This window comes from Arachis hypogaea, chromosome 12, assembly GCF_003086295.3.
Source record: "Arachis hypogaea cultivar Tifrunner chromosome 12, arahy.Tifrunner.gnm2.J5K5, whole genome shotgun sequence".
NCBI lineage: Eukaryota > Viridiplantae > Streptophyta > Magnoliopsida > Fabales > Fabaceae > Arachis > Arachis hypogaea.
This window is the reverse complement of record NC_092047.1, coordinates 9,793,883-9,811,457: the sequence shown is the minus strand read 5'-3', so window position 1 is coordinate 9,811,457 and position 17,575 is coordinate 9,793,883. Positions and strand designations below refer to the sequence as shown.

The following is a 17,575-nucleotide window of genomic DNA, read 5'->3' as shown; positions in this document are numbered from 1 at the left end:
AGAGCTTGAATATCTATAGGTGAATACTTCAGTAACATTAAATTGAATAAATGTTGATATTAAACTAAAGTTGAATGAGTCTAAACTTTAAAACTAATTCAAAAAATAAGAGATATTTCACATTTATAAACATTATAAAAATTTATTATTCTTAAAATAATATATATAATCAACAATGGTAGCAATCAACCACATAATTCATATCCATTTATATATAAAAACTAGTTTTCTGCTCGTAATAATATTACAGAAATATAAATATTTTGAAATTATTATATCGATTTTTTTTATATTATATATTATGACAAAAAATTTATAAAATCAAATTACTTTTATAAAAAGGTTGTAGGGGATAAAAGTCTCAATCGACTAAGAAGACCAGAATCTTCGAAGATAAAAGAAATCAAATAATATTATTTTTATGTAAAAGAGTTTAATTTTTTTACTAATAATTAATTTTGACGTTCATTATTTAAAAGTTAAAAGAATTTAATATGTATACTTTTATATTTAACTAGGTGTTAAGTCTGTTGTACAAATAAAAATAATTAATTTTCATACTTGTTATAGTTATATATATAATTTGATATTAGTATAAAAAAACTTATATTAGTAGTCATAAAATTAACTCAATTTTTTTTGAAATAATTAAATCTTAATTCTAATTATTAATCACAATATTAGTATTCTCTTTAAATTATGTATGCAATAAATATTTGAAAGAAGAGAGGTGAAAAGATAAGTAATAAAAATTTAAAATTAATAAAAAATTAAAAAGTGTGTATAAAATAATAATAAATTTTTTTTTGAAATAATATGACTGAATATTTTTAATTATATTTAATTATAAATTTAATATATTTTTTATAATTTTATGAATTTATTTGAATTATATTATTTTATTAATTTTATTTTTTATAAAATAGAAAGGTAGAGAGAGGTAGAGAATGAGAGGGAAAGATAAAGAAGAAAAATAAGAGGAGATTGTCAATTTTGGAAGAAAATATTTTATTTTAATTGTAATAAAAAATATCCCATGATACATTTTGGTTTACCAAATTAATAATATGAACTATAAACGATAAGTTATATATAGAGTGGGAATGATAGAGGGAAATAGAGAAGTGGAGAGAGGTTGATAAGAAGATGGAAGAAGGAAATTTATTAATTTTGAAAGAAAATATTTCATGTCATGACACATTTTGATTGTTAAATTAGTAATATAATATAGTTATATTTTAATTTTAATATTTTAATTTTAATTTTGATTTTAATTCAATTTTAATTACAATTAAATAATGTTATGTTTCACAGTTTGATTGTCAAATTTGTAATTAATTATTGATAATGATATATAAGAGAGATAGAATGGGTGAAAAAATGAGAAACTGAGAAAGGAAGAGAGAAGAGGAGAGAACTCTTTAATTTTAAAAGAAAAAAATTTATTTTAATTAAAATGAAAGAGTGACATGTAGTATATTTTTATTATAAAATTAGTAATAAAGATAATAATAGATTAAATGTTTTAAACTATTCCTTTTATTTTAAATTATTTGTTAGTTTATTGATTTGGTACATTTAAAATTCAATATATCTGAATATAATTAAAAATTATAAAGTTAAATTAATTAAATTATAAGAAATACTTTAATAATTAATAATATAACGAAGCTGACTTTTAGAGCAAGTTGGTTGATTCCAATCCATAAATCAAAGCCATTTCAGTTTTTGAATTTTTTTATTAACAATTTTATTGATCAGAAACACAAGGCTAACTTGAAACATACAGAAAAGTGATTCAAGTAATTCAGAATCATAATTCATACATATGAAGATCAGCGAATTAAGTAAACAATGGATGAAACAAGTGAAGTCTCTACTAGAAACAATTGACAATGTAATCTCACTAGTCACTATTGAAAATCAAAAGAAATAAATGAACTCACCTTGAAAGTGCTCTCAAGGCCTTTTTCCTCCTGCTGTATAGCAACCAAAAAAGTTGAAAATATTTATTTTGGGTCATGGAAAAGTTTACATTATTGTTTTTGCTCTTGTAGTAAAAGCTATGTAGTAAAGCCCAAAAAAGTTGAATATGATTATATGTATTTTGGGCTATCCATATGCAATAGAGTTCAGGCTTAGCCCCAAATAGCAAGCATCATCCATAAACCGTATCTTTTTCAGACCAAAAACAAAGATTATAGGGAAATGATCATTAGCTTGCCATGTCCAAAAAGGAAAGATGATCATGAAGACATGAACTACGCATACAGCACAGTTTTTTCATTCTGCCTCTTGTTATTAGCGACTGAGTGTAGAAGAGTAGTAAGGTTCTAGATCTCTGGTTTTACCTACAAACATTTCTCTATGTTGCACCTCAACTATTTATTATCTTTGCAGCTTCTCTGCCCTCACTTGTTACTCGTGAGTGATTTGTGACTTGTCCTTCATTAATTAAACATCATCAACAAATTGAATTAAACTAAATCAGTAACGCTTCCTACCCACTTGCTTGTACTAACCTCAGTTACGCCGTCGTGGTGGTGGTGGCCGTGGAGGAGGCATAATTGAATCCATCAATTGAATCCCATCAAAGAGTATAGAGCTGATTGATGATGGGTTTTCAGTTTGTGAGTCGCACCCACCATAACCGTTGCTATGGAAATCTGATTCCGATTCTGATTCTGATTATTCTGATCGCACAGCAATCGAATGTGAATGGCTCCATCCACGAGTACTCGAAGGAGCCCTTCACCCACCGCTCCAATGCTTTCTTCTTCCACGGCGGCAGCGAGGCCCTCTTCGCCTCCTCCTCCGCCTCCCAATCCTTCATAAAGTTCGAGAGCGTGGTCTTCACGCGCCCCAAATTCTCCGCCGCGAAGCACGGCGACATGCAGCAGAACACGGGCCTGGTGGAGGCCATCGTCCTGGAAGTGAAGGATCGCCTCCGCATCGGCGGGTCCCACCTCAAATCGGAGCTTATCTGCTGCACCAAGGAGCTTTCCGATAGCCACCTCTGCAACCTCGGCGAGGTCATCATCGAGAAGAATCCCGACAACCCGGAGTTTCCGAGGCGCATCAAGACCTTCTTCCAGGGCACCGAGGAGCATACCGCCATGGAGACACAAACCGTTACCGTCAACGCCACGGGAATGTACTACCTCTACTTCATGTTCTGCGATCCGGAGCTGCAAGGCACCATCATCTCCGGCAGAACCGTGTGGCGGAACCCTAACGGTTATTTACCGGGCAAAATGATCCCTCTGATGCGATTCTACGGGTTAATGTCGCTGGCGTATCTTGTGATGGGGATGGTTTGGTTCGCGAGATTCGTGCAGCTGTGGAAGGATATCATCCATTTGCATTATCATATCACGGCGGTGATTGCTTTGGGGATGTGCGAGATGGCGGTTTGGTACTTCGAGTATGCCAATTTGAATGCCACCGGGAGCAGGCCCATGGGGATTACGGTGTGGGCCGTAAGCTTGAGCACGGTGAAGAAGACGGTGTCGCGGCTTCTGCTGCTGGTTGTGTCCATGGGATATGGTGTGGTGAGGCCCACCATTGGAGGCAGTGGGATGAGCTCCAAGTCCAGGATGATGCTTCTTGCTGTACTCTACTTTGTGGCCTCCGAGGCTCTCCTCCTTGTCGAGCATTTGGGCAACATTAACGACTTTTCCGGCAATGCTAAGCTTCTTCTTGTGCTCCCTGTTGTTTGCCTCGATTCCTGCTTCATTCTCTGGATCTTCTCTTCTTTGTCCAGCACCCTCGAGAAGCTGCAGGTAATTGATTGGTTATGGTTATAGGTAACTAACTTTTAGTTAATGTTAGTATTTAGGTTTATAATTTAGGATTTAGGATTAAAATTTTATGATTGAGGGTTTAAACAATAATTTTAAAACATTTGGTTGAAGTTGGCCTGTATTGTTAATTGGTAGTAATCCATTATTGATTATTCTATTTTAAGATTTGGTTTGGTTTGGTGTGGTTTGGATTGGATTGAATGGTTGTAGATGAGGAGAAACTTGGCTAAGCTGGACCTCTACAGAAAATTCACAAATACGCTTGCCGTCTCTGTCTTGCTCTCTATTGCATGGATTGGCTTTGAGGTACTCTATAGTGTTTACTCTTTTTACTCTATTATATAGTTTCTGCTTTCATACTGATTGAACTTGAATCAGCTATACTACAATGCAACTGATCCTCTGAGCGAGCTGTGGCAAATAGCTTGGGTCATTCCAGCTTTCTGGTCTTTGCTTTCTTATGCTCTATTGCTCGTTATATGCATCCTTTGGGCTCCTTCTCGTAACCCCACTAGGTATCTTCTCATCATGCCCTTTCCTTGACATTGTAGAATAGTGATGACTCATACTAGTGCTATATGACCTTTTAGAATTTGGTTAAATGAGAATCTTGATGTTGCATAATTGCTTGACTTGCCTTGTTAACCGATGAGGTTCAGTTCCCTGGATCATTAATATAATAATGTCATTTGTACTTTGTAGATATGCATACATGGAAGGAGATGACTTTGACGAGGAGGGTATCTCTCTGACAAGCGGAGTAGCAAAGATGAGTGGGGACGTGAAAGGTTCTATTGTCACAGATCGAGAAGATATTGAGGAAGATAAGCGAGAATGATGTTTTTAACTTGTATAGTGATGGAAGTGTTGCTTACCAGAGACAGAGAGGGAGAGTTGTATCATATAGAAAGACTCAGAGACAGAGACGTGCATAGATAAACGTGGTTTTGTACGTAGAAGAATATTTCATTTGGTAACATGAGCAACAGTTAGGCAGCACCGTTAAATCAAACATACCATTTGCTACTGACTACTGAATGAAATTAAGATCATCTTTAGTTTTAGTTTCAGATGGCATTGTTGTCCTTCCTTACATGTCTTATTTATTAGTGATATTGTCAATAATGCTACTTACTAGAATGCGTATTCTTTCCTAATATATTTTTTTTGAGATTGTGTTTTCTCAAACATTAACATTGGAACCTAAGGCTTTCCATTTCTGTGCAATCAAATCAATGTCACAAATAGTTTAATGTTCATGACTCTGATTTTCTCTTATCCATAAGCAAAAATGCAAACCCTATCTTCTAAAAAAAAGTGTACTAGTATTATTGATTCTTAATAGAATTAGTCCAAACATTTTTTATTCACGATAAAAGTAATCCAAAGTGTAATTGTATATGTTGATTACGAATTACGAAATATACTATTGCTCTTCTATTTATCCATTAGCATTAGCATTATGGTTAACATGTCTTCTACTGAAGTGAAAGACTAAGGAAGATAGTTAATTATAAAATTGAGAAACCAATGAAAATAAATAGTTTAAAGCTTCTATGGAAGGTGTGGCCGTGAGAAGAATAGGAGACGTATTTTGCTGTATTTTAAAACTTCTACGTTTATGATGCTGTTGCCTGATTTTATCAATCTGTACATTTTATTTTTAAAATTTAGGGAGTAATATGTATAAAACAAAAGATTGAAGGGTGTTAAATGCAAGTACCCGTATTTTTGGTAGTAGCGTTGAATTGAATGTAACAAACACGGCACAAGCAAGTAAGAATGCATGCAGAGTCACATTCACATAACAGATTTGAGTATTACACTCCACGTCCACCCCCCATTGTCCATTTCTTTCGATCCCCTAAGCATCAGCATCACTAACCACAAATAACAACCTTGTTCCATTCCATTTCCATTTTCATTAACCGATTGGAGTATTACTGAACCCAAAAATATCACTTGTAATTAACAATGAGAATAAAGGTAACTGTTGTGTGGTGTGTTTGGATTCTGGCTCTGCTATGGCAGCATCACGTGGTGGCAAGGTTCGTGGTGGAGAAGAACAATCTGAAGATCACGTCTCCCAGATCACTCAGAGGTATCTACGAATGCGCAATTGGAAACTTCGGTGTACCGAAGTACGGAGGAGCCATGATCGGTGCTGTGGTTTATCCAAAGGCCAATCAGAACGGATGCAACCGATTCGAAGGCGCCGACGCCTCTCTCTTCGCTTCTAGGCCTGGTGGATTCCCGACCTTCCTTCTTGTTGATCGTGGAGGTATTCATTATTCAATATTTATTTTGTTGAAATTAGTATATTGCATTATTGCGAATGAGAAATAAGATTTAGATAATGCTTGTGGCAGAGTGCTACTTCACGTTAAAGGCATGGAACGCACAGAAGGGCGGAGCAGCGGCGATTCTGGTGGCGGATGACAGGATAGAGCCGTTGATAACGATGGACACGCCGGAGGAAGGGACCGGAGCAAACGATGACGACTACATCGAGAAGATTAACATCCCGTCGGCGCTGGTGAGCAAGGGGCTCGGGGACAGCATCAAGGCGGCTCTGGCGAGCGGCGATATGGTGAACGTGAATCTTGATTGGAGGGAGGCTCTTCCGCATCCAGACGACAGAGTTGAGTATGAGTTTTGGACAAACAGCAACGACGAGTGCGGAGTGAAATGTGACGCTCAACTCAGCTTCGTTTCAAGCTTCAAAGGTGCAGCGCAGTTACTTGAGCAGAAAGGCTTCACTCAATTCACACCTCACTTCATCACTTGGTACTGCCCTCAGGCATTCATCCTCAGCAAACAGTGTAAGGCTCAGTGCATCAACAACGGCAGGTACTGCGCCCCTGACCCTGACCAGGACTTTTCCCGAGGCTACGACGGCCGAGATGTCGTCATTCAAAACCTCCGCCAGGCTTGTTTCTTTAAAGTAGCTAATGAGAGCAAGAAGCCTTGGCAATGGTGGGACTATGTCACCGACTTCGCCATTCGCTGCCCTATGCGAGAGAATAGGTACACTCAGGAATGCTCGGATCAAGTGATTGCATCTCTTGGTAAGTGTATGATACTCTCTCTCTCTTGTTTTTTCCATTGCCTTTCATCCTGCCTCATTTCATAACTAAACAGGTGTTGATGTGAAGAAGATAAGAGATTGTGTTGGAGATCCTAATCTGGATGCTGAGAATCCAGTTCTTAAGAAGGAACAGGATGCACAGGTTGGTGCCTCAAATAGTATGTAGACATGTATATAGACCATAGCTTTGTTAATTTGATTTGGTGATGCAAATTTCACATCAGATTGGGAAAGGCACTCGCGGTGATGTTACTATTCTGCCTACTCTCATCATAAACAACAGACAGTATAGAGGTATATATGATGGATATTGTTAATGCATATTCAAAATTTTCTCTATGTATGAGTATCATCTTTGGTTCTTAACTTTGTTTTAGGCAAGTTGTCAAGAGAAGCAGTACTCAAGGCCATCTGTTCTGCTTTCAAAGAAACCACTGAGCCATCAATTTGCTTAACTCCAGGTCCTTTTTCCTTTGCTATCTTCTTTTATTCATAAACTTGCTTATCAAATCAAACCTCCTCCTCTTGGACAATAAGCACCTTTGGTTTAATCTTTTTTTGCAGACATGGAAACAAACGAGTGCCTCGTAAACAATGGCGGTTGTTGGCAGGACAAATCTGCTAACATTACTGCATGCAGGGTAATCACTCTAGCTTTAAATACATATATGGGGGATTTTCTCTTCTTGTTTTAATCAGCATCTTTTTTCCCCCACCAAGTATAGGACACTTTCAGAGGAAGAGTGTGTGAGTGCCCTGTTGTGCAAAATGTGAAATTTGTTGGTGACGGATATACTCATTGTGAAGGTAATTTTTACTAGTCCTTAGAGTTACTTTCGTCCCATACTATAGTCTAATCAAGAAAGAATCGTAAGTAGTTTAAGTAACCTTCTTGTTTGCGAATTTCTTAACAGCAACGGCACGCTTGAGGTGTGCAGTGAACAATGGAGGTTGTTGGAAGGGAGCCCAAGAAGGGAGGGTTTACTCTGCTTGCATTGTAAGTACTAAGTATGATAGTTAATTATATTATTTCATTGCTTAGTTAATTATATTCTAAATATCATAATTGATTATGCAGGATGACCACACAAAAGGTTGCAAGTGCCCTCCTGGATTCAGGGGTGATGGAGTCCACTCCTGTGAAGGTATGCTTGCTGCTATCCTAACATACATTTTGCTCAGCTATTCTCCCGAGTTCTTCAATTTGAATGTGTTATGAATAATAGTTAATAGTGCTTCAAATCCTGATATAAGATTTTCCATTTCGGTGCAGATATCGATGAGTGCAAGGAGAAATTAGCCTGCCAGTGCCCAGAGTGCAATTGCAAGAACACCTGGGGAAGTTATGAATGCAAATGCAATAGCGGTTTGTACTACATGCGAGACAATGATATGTGTATAGGTGAGACCTTTTTAAGTTTCTCTAACTCTAATCTCCTTTCACAGTTGTGGAGATTTTTTGAGATTGTATAATCCTTTCACTTTGTTTAATTAACTGCAGGCAAATATACGGCTTCAGTGAACAGTGGAGGCTTTATCATTTGGGTTATTTTTCTGGTCATAGCTATTGTTGGTTTAGTGGGATATGCATTTTACAAGTACAGAATCCAGGTATGAATATGATGATCCTTTGATGAAAATTCCAACGTCATCAGACTCAGTTCTATGTACTAAAATAAAAACAATTTTGTGCAGAGATATATGGATTCTGAGATAAGAGCAATTATGGCCCAATACATGCCATTGGATAATCAACCCGATGCCTCTGTTCAACTTCAACAAGGTGTGTAGAAAGGTCAAAGATCAAAGATTGATCAATGGAAAAGACTAATCTGATCTTGAATGAAATATATATGGGAGGGGCCATGGAGCATCAAGAGCTGTGTGTGTGTTAGTTTTTAAAAGGGAGACAAACTATTTAACCTGCCTGAGTTAGTTTTAGTCAGTTATTAGTTAGTTATGGTGATTCTATTCCCTCAAAGACACAACTAAAATACATGCCGTTTGTCCTTCTGAGGAAGTCACGTTCCTTTTTCTCCTCTTTAGGCTCTTTTTGAGTTAGTTGCACCATTCAACTGCAATGCACGTTAGATTTTGCTATGGAATGAGGCGTTTTTATGTTCATAAATAAATTTCTTTTACATGCTTTTGTTGTTATTATTTTTATTGATATCGGCTTTTAAATTTCCTGAATAATACACTTGGTTTGTCAGCACTCAGAGATGAACAAAAGAAGTAAAGGCAGAACCTGGAGATATGTATGTAATTAAGCAAAATGTTTTTGAAGAAATGGAACTTAAGAAAACGTCTCTGCATAAAGTTATACACCCGCCGTATTTATCTTATTGTTTAGGGTGATATATATAAGGTGGAGTGTACCGTGATTAGTGGTTATCATTATGATAGTTACCATAACTATATAATAACTTTGATAATATTTAAAAAACAATACTAGAGAATCATCAGAATTTATTATTTTTGGTCGGGTTAAAGTATATTGTTAGATTATTAAGCTAAAGAAATTAGATTTATGGCTAAAAATGATAGCTAAAACCAATAATAAATTCTAATAATCTTTTAATATTTTCCTATTTAAAAGTATTACAAAATTAAGATCATATTTTTTACTTTTATTTTTTAAATTAAAAAATATTTTAAAATATTAAAAAATATATTTATTTAATTTTAGCAATATTTTTAATAATTATCAACATTGTATAACCATTATGATAGGAAGCACAGCATGCACTAATATATAATCAAAACTTGTATGCATACTGCCTTTCAGTTAGAATCTCCATGCACATTGAGTAATATCAACACAATATATCATCTCAGTTGGAATCTATAAATAACGACCTCTACTATTTGATTATTTGAGGGTTCCCTTTATTTGAATACATGATGTGAAAAGACCAAAAAAATGTATAATAATACAAGATGTGGCCTACACATCATGCGTGGCTAAATCAAATAACGACGCCTTCCTCACTAATACTCACTTTCTTTAATTTGGTTTGGTTGAGAGAGAGAGAGAGTAAGAGAGATGCAAGAAGAGTAAGGAAAGGAATTGAAGCCAACGTAACAAGAAGAAACTAGCATTAGCATGTCAACGTCAACCATGCAAGAATATGCATCATCATCTTCATCTTCTTCTTCACCTTCACATTCACGTTCGTGTTATACGTCATCTTCTTTGGCAGTAGCAAGAACCTTCAGAAGATTCGAGAGGAGGATGGGTGGTAACAGAGGCATTAATATTTTGCAGCCATCATCGAGAAGACGCCAAGGATCAGCGTTGAACATTCATGCTACAACTCCATTGTTGGGGGACCCACAAACTCCCTCTCCCTTTTGCAGCTACGCTTCCACCATCACCACCACTACCGCCACCCGCAACACCGCTCCACTCATCGGGCCCCGCCACTTCAAACACTCTCCTCACTCTCTCTACGCCACTGAATTCTCCTCCCCAAGAAAACAGGTTTGTTCTTTTCTTCCTTCAAGAAACCAATTCCTTATTATTATTATTATTATTATTATTATTATTATTATCCTCTATTGGTTCTTTTTAGTTATGAGTTCGTTCTTGAATCCAAAGATGAAAGATTGCAGGAATATAATTAACTGAATTATTAACACGAATTGAATCCAATGAGTTTATGTAGTTGGCTTCGGTATGTGATGAGAGTGAGAGGAGCTGCTACAATAATGAATGCTCCAATATGAATAATTACTTCTCTGACATTGACGAATGGTTGGAACACGCCAATAAGTTCTGCAAGGCCAATAGTGAGTTGTACACAGTAGGAGATTGTACAAAAGAAGATATAGAAGAAGAAGAAGATGATGATGATATGATGAGAATCTCAGTAATATGCAAGGACTTTCTGTCTGCTCCCGAGAATGAACTTCACAACATAGCATTGCCATCCATCAGAGAAGAGAGTCCCGTCAACCAGACCCACCTCTCCTCCTGCATATACCACCCACCACCCTTTAAATCTGACGAGCGCGCAAGGCTCTTGACTCGCCGTGAATATGGCCTCACCAACAAACATCAGCTCGAAAAACGTGCGCGCAACAAGGCCAAGCATGCTCAGATTATGCAAACCTTGAGGCGCAAGGAAGAGGCAATCAATAACTGGGAATTACAGCAAACTAGGAAGGCCATGGACCACATGGATAAGATTCAGGTACCTTTACCCATGTCATATGTTTAGGGTTAGTAAGGTTAAAGGAACATAGCAAATAAGCAAAAGCCTTTGTTTATAATGATTTCTTCTGGAGTCTTATTTTGATTAATCATATATTGTAATTGCAGAACAAGCTGGAGAAAAAACAATTGGTGGCTTCCGCAAAAACACAAAAGAAAATATGCTCGGTGAGGGAAAAGGCAGAGAAGCAGAAGTTGAATCTGAGACGGTCGACAATGAAGAAGTTTCAACAGCTTCAATTATCAGAGAATCAGAAAAGAACCCAAACAGAGAGGTCATGGGGGCTTTGCTAGATTCAGAATATTACATCTTCCAACCTTTATAAATGCAACTCTGTTGCTCAGTTCACTGTAAATCGTTCAACTTAGTTCATTATATGATCTTAAACACAATTCAGTGCAGTCTCCATCTTCTTTCATATGATCTTAAAACACAATTCAGTGCAGTTATGTGAGCCTTGTCTGTAACACATTGGTTTTACGATTTTATTTTTTTTGTCACAAAATGTGCTCAATTGCGGAATGCTTTGATGTAAAATTACAGTCTAATTTAAGATGATGCAAGCATATATAAGTTTGTAACATGTAAAACTCCTGTCAGAAAGCTGAAAATTTTTCAACATGATCATTTAAAATACCAGGAATCTACAGAGAGTACAATTTGTATATTTTGATCGACACCAATATCAACATGTACTTAATTGCAAAAAATGATTAGCCTACACACAACTAAGCAGCAGCAAAGCCATCTAATCTAATCTACTCCAATTTATGGAGTTAAACCCAACCGGAGACCATACTCTCATCCACTGGTTTTGGACCGCCGCAGGATCTAGAGACGGACTCAAAAAGTTTCTCAATCTCTGGTGCGCATCTTATGAAAGACCGGTTCCAGAAATTATACCTCGGGTTCTGGTAAAAATACAAAACAGTTTAGCGTTGGTTGCAAGCTACTAATGACATGCTTGAATAAAAAACAATCATAAAATCGAACATAATACCTTGATCAGCTCAATGAAAGTGATGAGCAGTCCCCAAGGATGAGGACGATTAACGATTAGCCGTTCTAACAATACTCTAGTAATTTGTTCTTGGATGATTTCCTGCGGCGGAATATAAAGGTCCAAGTTAATAAAACTCATGTTATATCTAGAAAAAAACAGCATTGCGGTAGACACAGAGAAACACGAACCTGGTTTGATTCCGCAAACAAGTACAGAAGGATGAAGGAAAAGTAGTGGGTGTGTGTGTTAGGGTAGCGTAGTTGGTTGGCAACGGCATTTAAGAAAAGATAGCGCCCTTCAGTGTCCAAGTCCACAATTAGTGTCTGGAAAATATCCAATGCAGCACCAACAGAAAATACAGCCAAGGGGAAACCAGGTGATGCAGATTGAGCATGGGGAGATCGTCCCTGAAGTTGTTGGATTGCCTGGAAGACCATAATAACTATTTCGTGATTATCGACTCAAATGCAGAGGTATATATAAATGTGCAAGTTTCAAATTTACAATACCTGCATTCCAACATGCAACACAAGTGAGTTGATCAATGGCACATTGTAACGTGTCCCGGCAGAAGCAGCTTCATTAGGTGAAAGGAGCATCTTGTCCTTCAGCTCAGACAAAAATGGAGAATTTTGCTGTCTTGTCTGCAGAAAAAAGATTGAAGAGTTATAAAATAAATAAATGCAAGCTTACCCCCCCCCCCCCCAAAAAAAAAAGAAAAAAAAACAATTCACAAACTAATGTTTTTTACCGAAATAACATTACGGGAATATAAATCTTTTAAAACTGTGTCGACTTTGTCCTAATATTATAAATTATGGCACAAAAGATTTATAGAATCAAACTACTTTTATAAAAAGGTTATAGGGATAAAAGTTTCCGTAGAAGACCCGGGTCTCCATAGAACTAATAAATAATTAATTTTAACATTCATTATCTAAAATTTGAAAAAATTTAATGTGTATAAAATAATTAATTTTCATGATCATTTCCAAATTATATGGTAACAAACCTTAAGGTATTCATCCACATCAGCCTTAATCTGCTTCGCTTTAATAGCAGCATCGACCTCCGAAAGAATCCTTGGGGATTGAGTAATTTCTTGAAGCAAATCAATCTGCAAAGAAGCAGGTCACCAAAATGTTCCAGGGAAATAATAATAATAATAATAATAATAATAATAATAATATATAAATCTGAGATTATAACACCTTCAAATTGGGGGTGGATGGATCTGGCAACCTCATACTCCGCGGAAAAGCACTCAGAACAATATTCCGCATCTGTATGCAACTTGGCGGAATAACATCACAGAAGGTAAAGTGAAAGTCACATAGGAACTCAGGGAAGTCATGAAGTAGCACCAGTAGCACCCTAAGAGTGCCTTTATAGAGAAAACGGACCTGACCAGAACCAGTCAGCATGTCAGAAACATTGCTAGTCTCCGTCCATATAAGGTAAAAAATAGTGATGAATACGAAAACAAACCGGATCTCCGAGTTCAGCATGTCTCAGAAAAGGCTCCATAAATTGGAAGAGATCAACAAGCAACCTTTGGATATAAGGCCAACCTTTTTGACCATTACCAGTCAGCATTTTTGGCATAAAGCTCCTGTGACTTATCAACTCAAGCCAAGCAAAACTGAAAAAACATTTCCACAAACACGGTAAATAATTATAAAACAATTTAACAACAGGTGGGAAAGATGTTATCAGGAAAATAAATTCATTTTTGGTGTACACAACCTTTAAGAGATACTGGTGTGTCTTCTATTGGTGGAAGATTCAATAAAATGAACCAGAAGAAAAAATTAACACAAATAAATATCATCGGTTTTCTACAAACAGGAAGTCTCAACCCAGAAAAATAGCCATTCCACCACAACAGATCATGTGGAGTTACAAGCATATGAATAGATACTATTCCATTACTACAATTATATCGTCAAACAAGTCAGGAAAACAGCATTCTTAGGCTCACCTGAAAGCAGGAACCTTGAGGGGCTGCAAAGCATGAAAAGTATTGGCAAAAGCAATCAAAATCTGCAAAATATGAAGTATTATTAGTCAAGCACACAAGTGTCTTCATTTCTTGGACAGTATCATTGGGAATGAAGAACATAACAGAGTTAAAAAAACCCACAATGTCTAAATAAACAACCATCATAAACAGATTAGTATTTACAAACCTTTGCTGAAAAATTTTAACTACGTGAATACCAACCATCATAAACAGTTTAATATATACAAACCTACCACCCATACATAACTCCTTTTACTGTTAATAATTTTTTATATTAACAAAAGACGCTTTTTGTTCGTTATGTTCGAGCAAAATGTTTACTTATTGTCCCTTTATCTAATAAACAAATTAATGAGCTTAATTTTATTCAGTTTACCAATCTAGATATCATTTCATTTGAATCTCTCCCATAAAACAGTTTTAAATAGTAGTATTGTGATTTGAATGCACAAATCCATCCAAACCACTATTATTTGATAAATCATCTAAATGAGATGTGTAACGAATCAACTCAATGTAATGAATCATTTGATGAGAGCTTGCTTGCCTACCCATAGCTTTCTCAATAACTTCAGTAACAGGTTATGGCAAATGCAGAAGACCAAACACAAATAAAAACAACTTCAACATAGAAACTAATAGGAAAAGTTTAAAGTGACAAATACCTGGAGATTTGCACCATCAGTAACAGGTTCAAGTGAACCAAGATCTAGAAGCAAATTAATGAACAATCTGAAATACGGTCTTGGATTAAAAGAGGCCTTCTTCTCTTCTGCATCTTTTAGAATCAACCGAATAGTCACCGCAAGAATCTGTCAGAGAGTAACACATTAGAATATCATTACAGAATTCATAAAGCCAACAGAGGAGAGAAATGAAGTTTGCCTACAGACCTTAGAAAGAAGAAAGGACTTGTTTGATCCCTGTTCAAACAAATAACAAATTAGAGAAAAGCTAAAGAAATACCCAAACTAAAAGAAAATAAAATGGCACAGTGGACCTTCAATATTGAGAAGACAAGCTTGGCATAAATATCAATCGCAATAAATGACATTGCTGGCAGCTGTTGAGAAGATTGCAATGCCCCAGAATTAATCACCTCACTGTTTAAGCAGTGTGTAACAACTAGTTCCTGGAGGAAATAAGGGAGGAAAGAAAAGTTTTATTGATAACCCTGGCCATTAATAGGAAAGTGACCTGTATCTGAGAGAAGATACACTACCATCAATAGCCGGAAGAAGCGATCTGTTACATCATCCCCCTTAAGGAGACCATTTTGATGTAATTGTAAGATGAAGTGAGTAGAAGCTGTATCATTCGGAGGAGGGAGTTCACATATCCGATACCATTCTGTAAACAACATGGAAACCTACAACACATGTGGATAATAAGTAATGTTGGAAGTTTCCAATGATGTATTGTATTCCCAATTCCCACTTAACGAGAAGTTGAAACACTCTAGACATAATTAAAATATACCACAGGCAATAAATACAGAATTACAGTCAGTATCTGACAATGTATGCAAATAGCCACACAACAAAGTATGAATTTATCTAGCAATTTCACAGCAAAATACCTGCTCACGGAATCCAGCAGGATCTGGTTCAACAGACTCTACAATGTTTACTTCTTCCCGGTTTGGTGCCAGCATCCCAGGACCCTGTTTTTAACAAATAGATTCAGTCACAGTTGGAGCAGAACAAAAACTATGCGTGTAAAACAACAATAACAGCTGAACCTAGTATCCTATGTATGACCTTATTGTCCCTTGATTGTCTTGCCTTATCCTCCTTTGCAGGAACACTAACAGAAGGGTTCTTGATCATCTCAATCAGCTGTTGCAACGATTCAGGGATCCAGGCTTTGAAGCAAGCTGAAATAAAAGATATTTGGTAAAGACGGGGCAGAGTAAAAATGCAGACACTCGTGGACAAATACAAACCTTTGCCAAAGCATCAACAAGATTGTGAAGTTCTGAAATAACTTTCAGTTCCTCAACAACCAGCATTTGAAGAAGAGAAATAGAAAACTCCGTAGCAGCCTCTGCACATTAATCCAGTGGAGTTGCATGAGTATAACAATATAAAAGGGAAAACGATTAGAAGGTACATTCTTTTGACATACTGTTCTCCCCCCATCAATGAGCTTTGCCATATGAACATTGTACTCGGTAAGATTTAGCAGTTCACTGCGGATCAGGCCTACAGTAATATCTTTGTTGAATTTCCTTTCTTCTTCTGAGTAAATTACCTGTAACAAGTATTCAATAACACACTAGTTATAAACAGAACACCAACATAACTTGTATTTAAATGTCACTCATGGAGGATTAGTTAGTAGTTAACCACATCTATTTTAGATGTAAATTTGGCTAATGGCAAGCTCTTTGATCAATTTTATTGATAATTTACATTACAAAATACAATCAGTGTCTCAAACAGGTACATAACATTATGGTTTTGCACTTGGAAAAACTCTAACATCATCAGAATTATCTTAGTAATGAAGACACCCAAATCATAATAAAATAAAGGGAATTCAACATCAAATATGCAACATTCAGCAATGCTATAGGTAGATAGAGTATATTACATAAGAAAAAAGGAATAATGCCAAAATAAATTGTAAAATGACATAACTTCATTCAGAGTGAAAAACATACCCAGTGGTAAGCTCTTAACGCAACTTGCAAACATCGCGAATGGCAGTCAGGATTGCAAGATGAGCACCAACATGAGTTGTTGTGGATACATTGTCATAAAGGCCCTTGAATACCTAGTTACAAAAGTAATGACTGTGAATTTTTACAAGATTACCTAGTAAACCAACCTGCATCCTAACTGAACTTGAGTATAAGGTACAGGGCAAAAAACAACCCAGAAGCAACAAGAAAAGGATCTACTAAAGCAACCAAGTTACGACAAAAATTCAGTGATCAATAAATTTCCTGCAGAAGAAAGTGTACCTCTGAGCTACAGCTAAAGCTGCCTCATCTCGACTAACACATCTAGTATCTCAGAACCTCGGATATGACCCCCTAATACATACCAAAAAAATATTCAGATGAGGAGAAAGAAATTATCAAAGTATGAAATGAGAACAGCAGTAAAGAAAATATACTAATTTGATAACAGAAGAGCTGTATACTATAAAAAAACCTAACGAACATGACATAAAAAATCCTGATATTTCTGCTTCCTTGCATCATTATTAATTTTTACCAAAGCCTCACCAACCTAAATAAAAATTCAACAAAAATGAAGACTCAAATCAAGTGTCCCTAAACAAACTGGATTTGATAATACTCAAAACAAATGAACGTAAATCAACGATTCACTAGTAGAAGGATTCCCTGTTTTGAATATAATTTGACCCCAGTAATAGGGATATACAAGAAAATATCAAGAAACAATAAGGTCGAGGACTTACCTTTTGTGC

The 17,575-nt window shown here is 36.1% G+C and overlaps 4 protein-coding genes across 4 annotated transcripts in view; 3 read left to right on the top strand and 1 right to left on the bottom strand.

The window, feature by feature from the left end:
* The first annotated feature begins 1,739 nt into the window (after positions 1–1,739).
* On the top strand, positions 1,740–5,059 carry LOC112726753 (uncharacterized). The gene is made up of 4 exons (XM_025776273.3): positions 1,740–3,782; positions 4,014–4,109; positions 4,182–4,318; positions 4,506–5,059. Exons 1-4 carry the CDS (start codon positions 2,613–2,615, stop codon positions 4,639–4,641), a joined length of 1,539 nt encoding a protein of 512 aa, XP_025632058.1. The 5' UTR covers positions 1,740–2,612; the 3' UTR covers positions 4,642–5,059.
* Positions 5,060–5,637: 578 nt separating this feature from the next.
* LOC112726751 (vacuolar-sorting receptor 1) lies at positions 5,638–9,023 on the top strand. Its single transcript, XM_025776272.3, has 12 exons — positions 5,638–6,084; positions 6,173–6,871; positions 6,945–7,033; positions 7,116–7,185; positions 7,269–7,352; positions 7,456–7,532; positions 7,617–7,698; positions 7,806–7,888; positions 7,970–8,036; positions 8,165–8,293; positions 8,393–8,502; positions 8,587–9,023. Exons 1-12 carry the CDS (start codon positions 5,778–5,780, stop codon positions 8,680–8,682), a joined length of 1,893 nt encoding a protein of 630 aa, XP_025632057.1. The 5' UTR covers positions 5,638–5,777; the 3' UTR covers positions 8,683–9,023.
* A 906-nt stretch (positions 9,024–9,929) lies between these two features.
* LOC112726749 (uncharacterized) lies at positions 9,930–11,553 on the top strand. Its single transcript, XM_025776270.3, has 3 exons — positions 9,930–10,375; positions 10,560–11,087; positions 11,216–11,553. The coding sequence occupies exons 1-3, from the start codon at positions 9,998–10,000 to the stop codon at positions 11,399–11,401; spliced, it is 1,092 nt and encodes a 363-aa protein (XP_025632055.1). The 5' UTR covers positions 9,930–9,997; the 3' UTR covers positions 11,402–11,553.
* A 154-nt stretch (positions 11,554–11,707) lies between these two features.
* LOC112726750 (uncharacterized) overlaps positions 11,708–17,575 on the bottom strand; it is a 19,523-nt gene continuing 13,655 nt past the window's right edge. The window contains 19 exon segments of the mRNA XM_072208711.1: positions 11,708–12,019; positions 12,109–12,210; positions 12,300–12,536; positions 12,621–12,755; positions 13,124–13,228; positions 13,323–13,514; positions 13,600–13,753; positions 14,093–14,154; positions 14,800–14,946; positions 15,028–15,057; positions 15,135–15,266; positions 15,357–15,503; positions 15,714–15,797; positions 15,895–15,989; positions 15,992–16,010; positions 16,080–16,178; positions 16,262–16,387; positions 16,796–16,914; positions 17,104–17,146. Of these exon segments, the coding sequence (XP_072064812.1) occupies positions 11,885–12,019; positions 12,109–12,210; positions 12,300–12,536; positions 12,621–12,755; positions 13,124–13,228; positions 13,323–13,514; positions 13,600–13,753; positions 14,093–14,154; positions 14,800–14,946; positions 15,028–15,057; positions 15,135–15,266; positions 15,357–15,503; positions 15,714–15,797; positions 15,895–15,989; positions 15,992–16,010; positions 16,080–16,178; positions 16,262–16,387; positions 16,796–16,914; positions 17,104–17,146 (2,163 nt within the window). The 3' untranslated portion in view covers positions 11,708–11,884.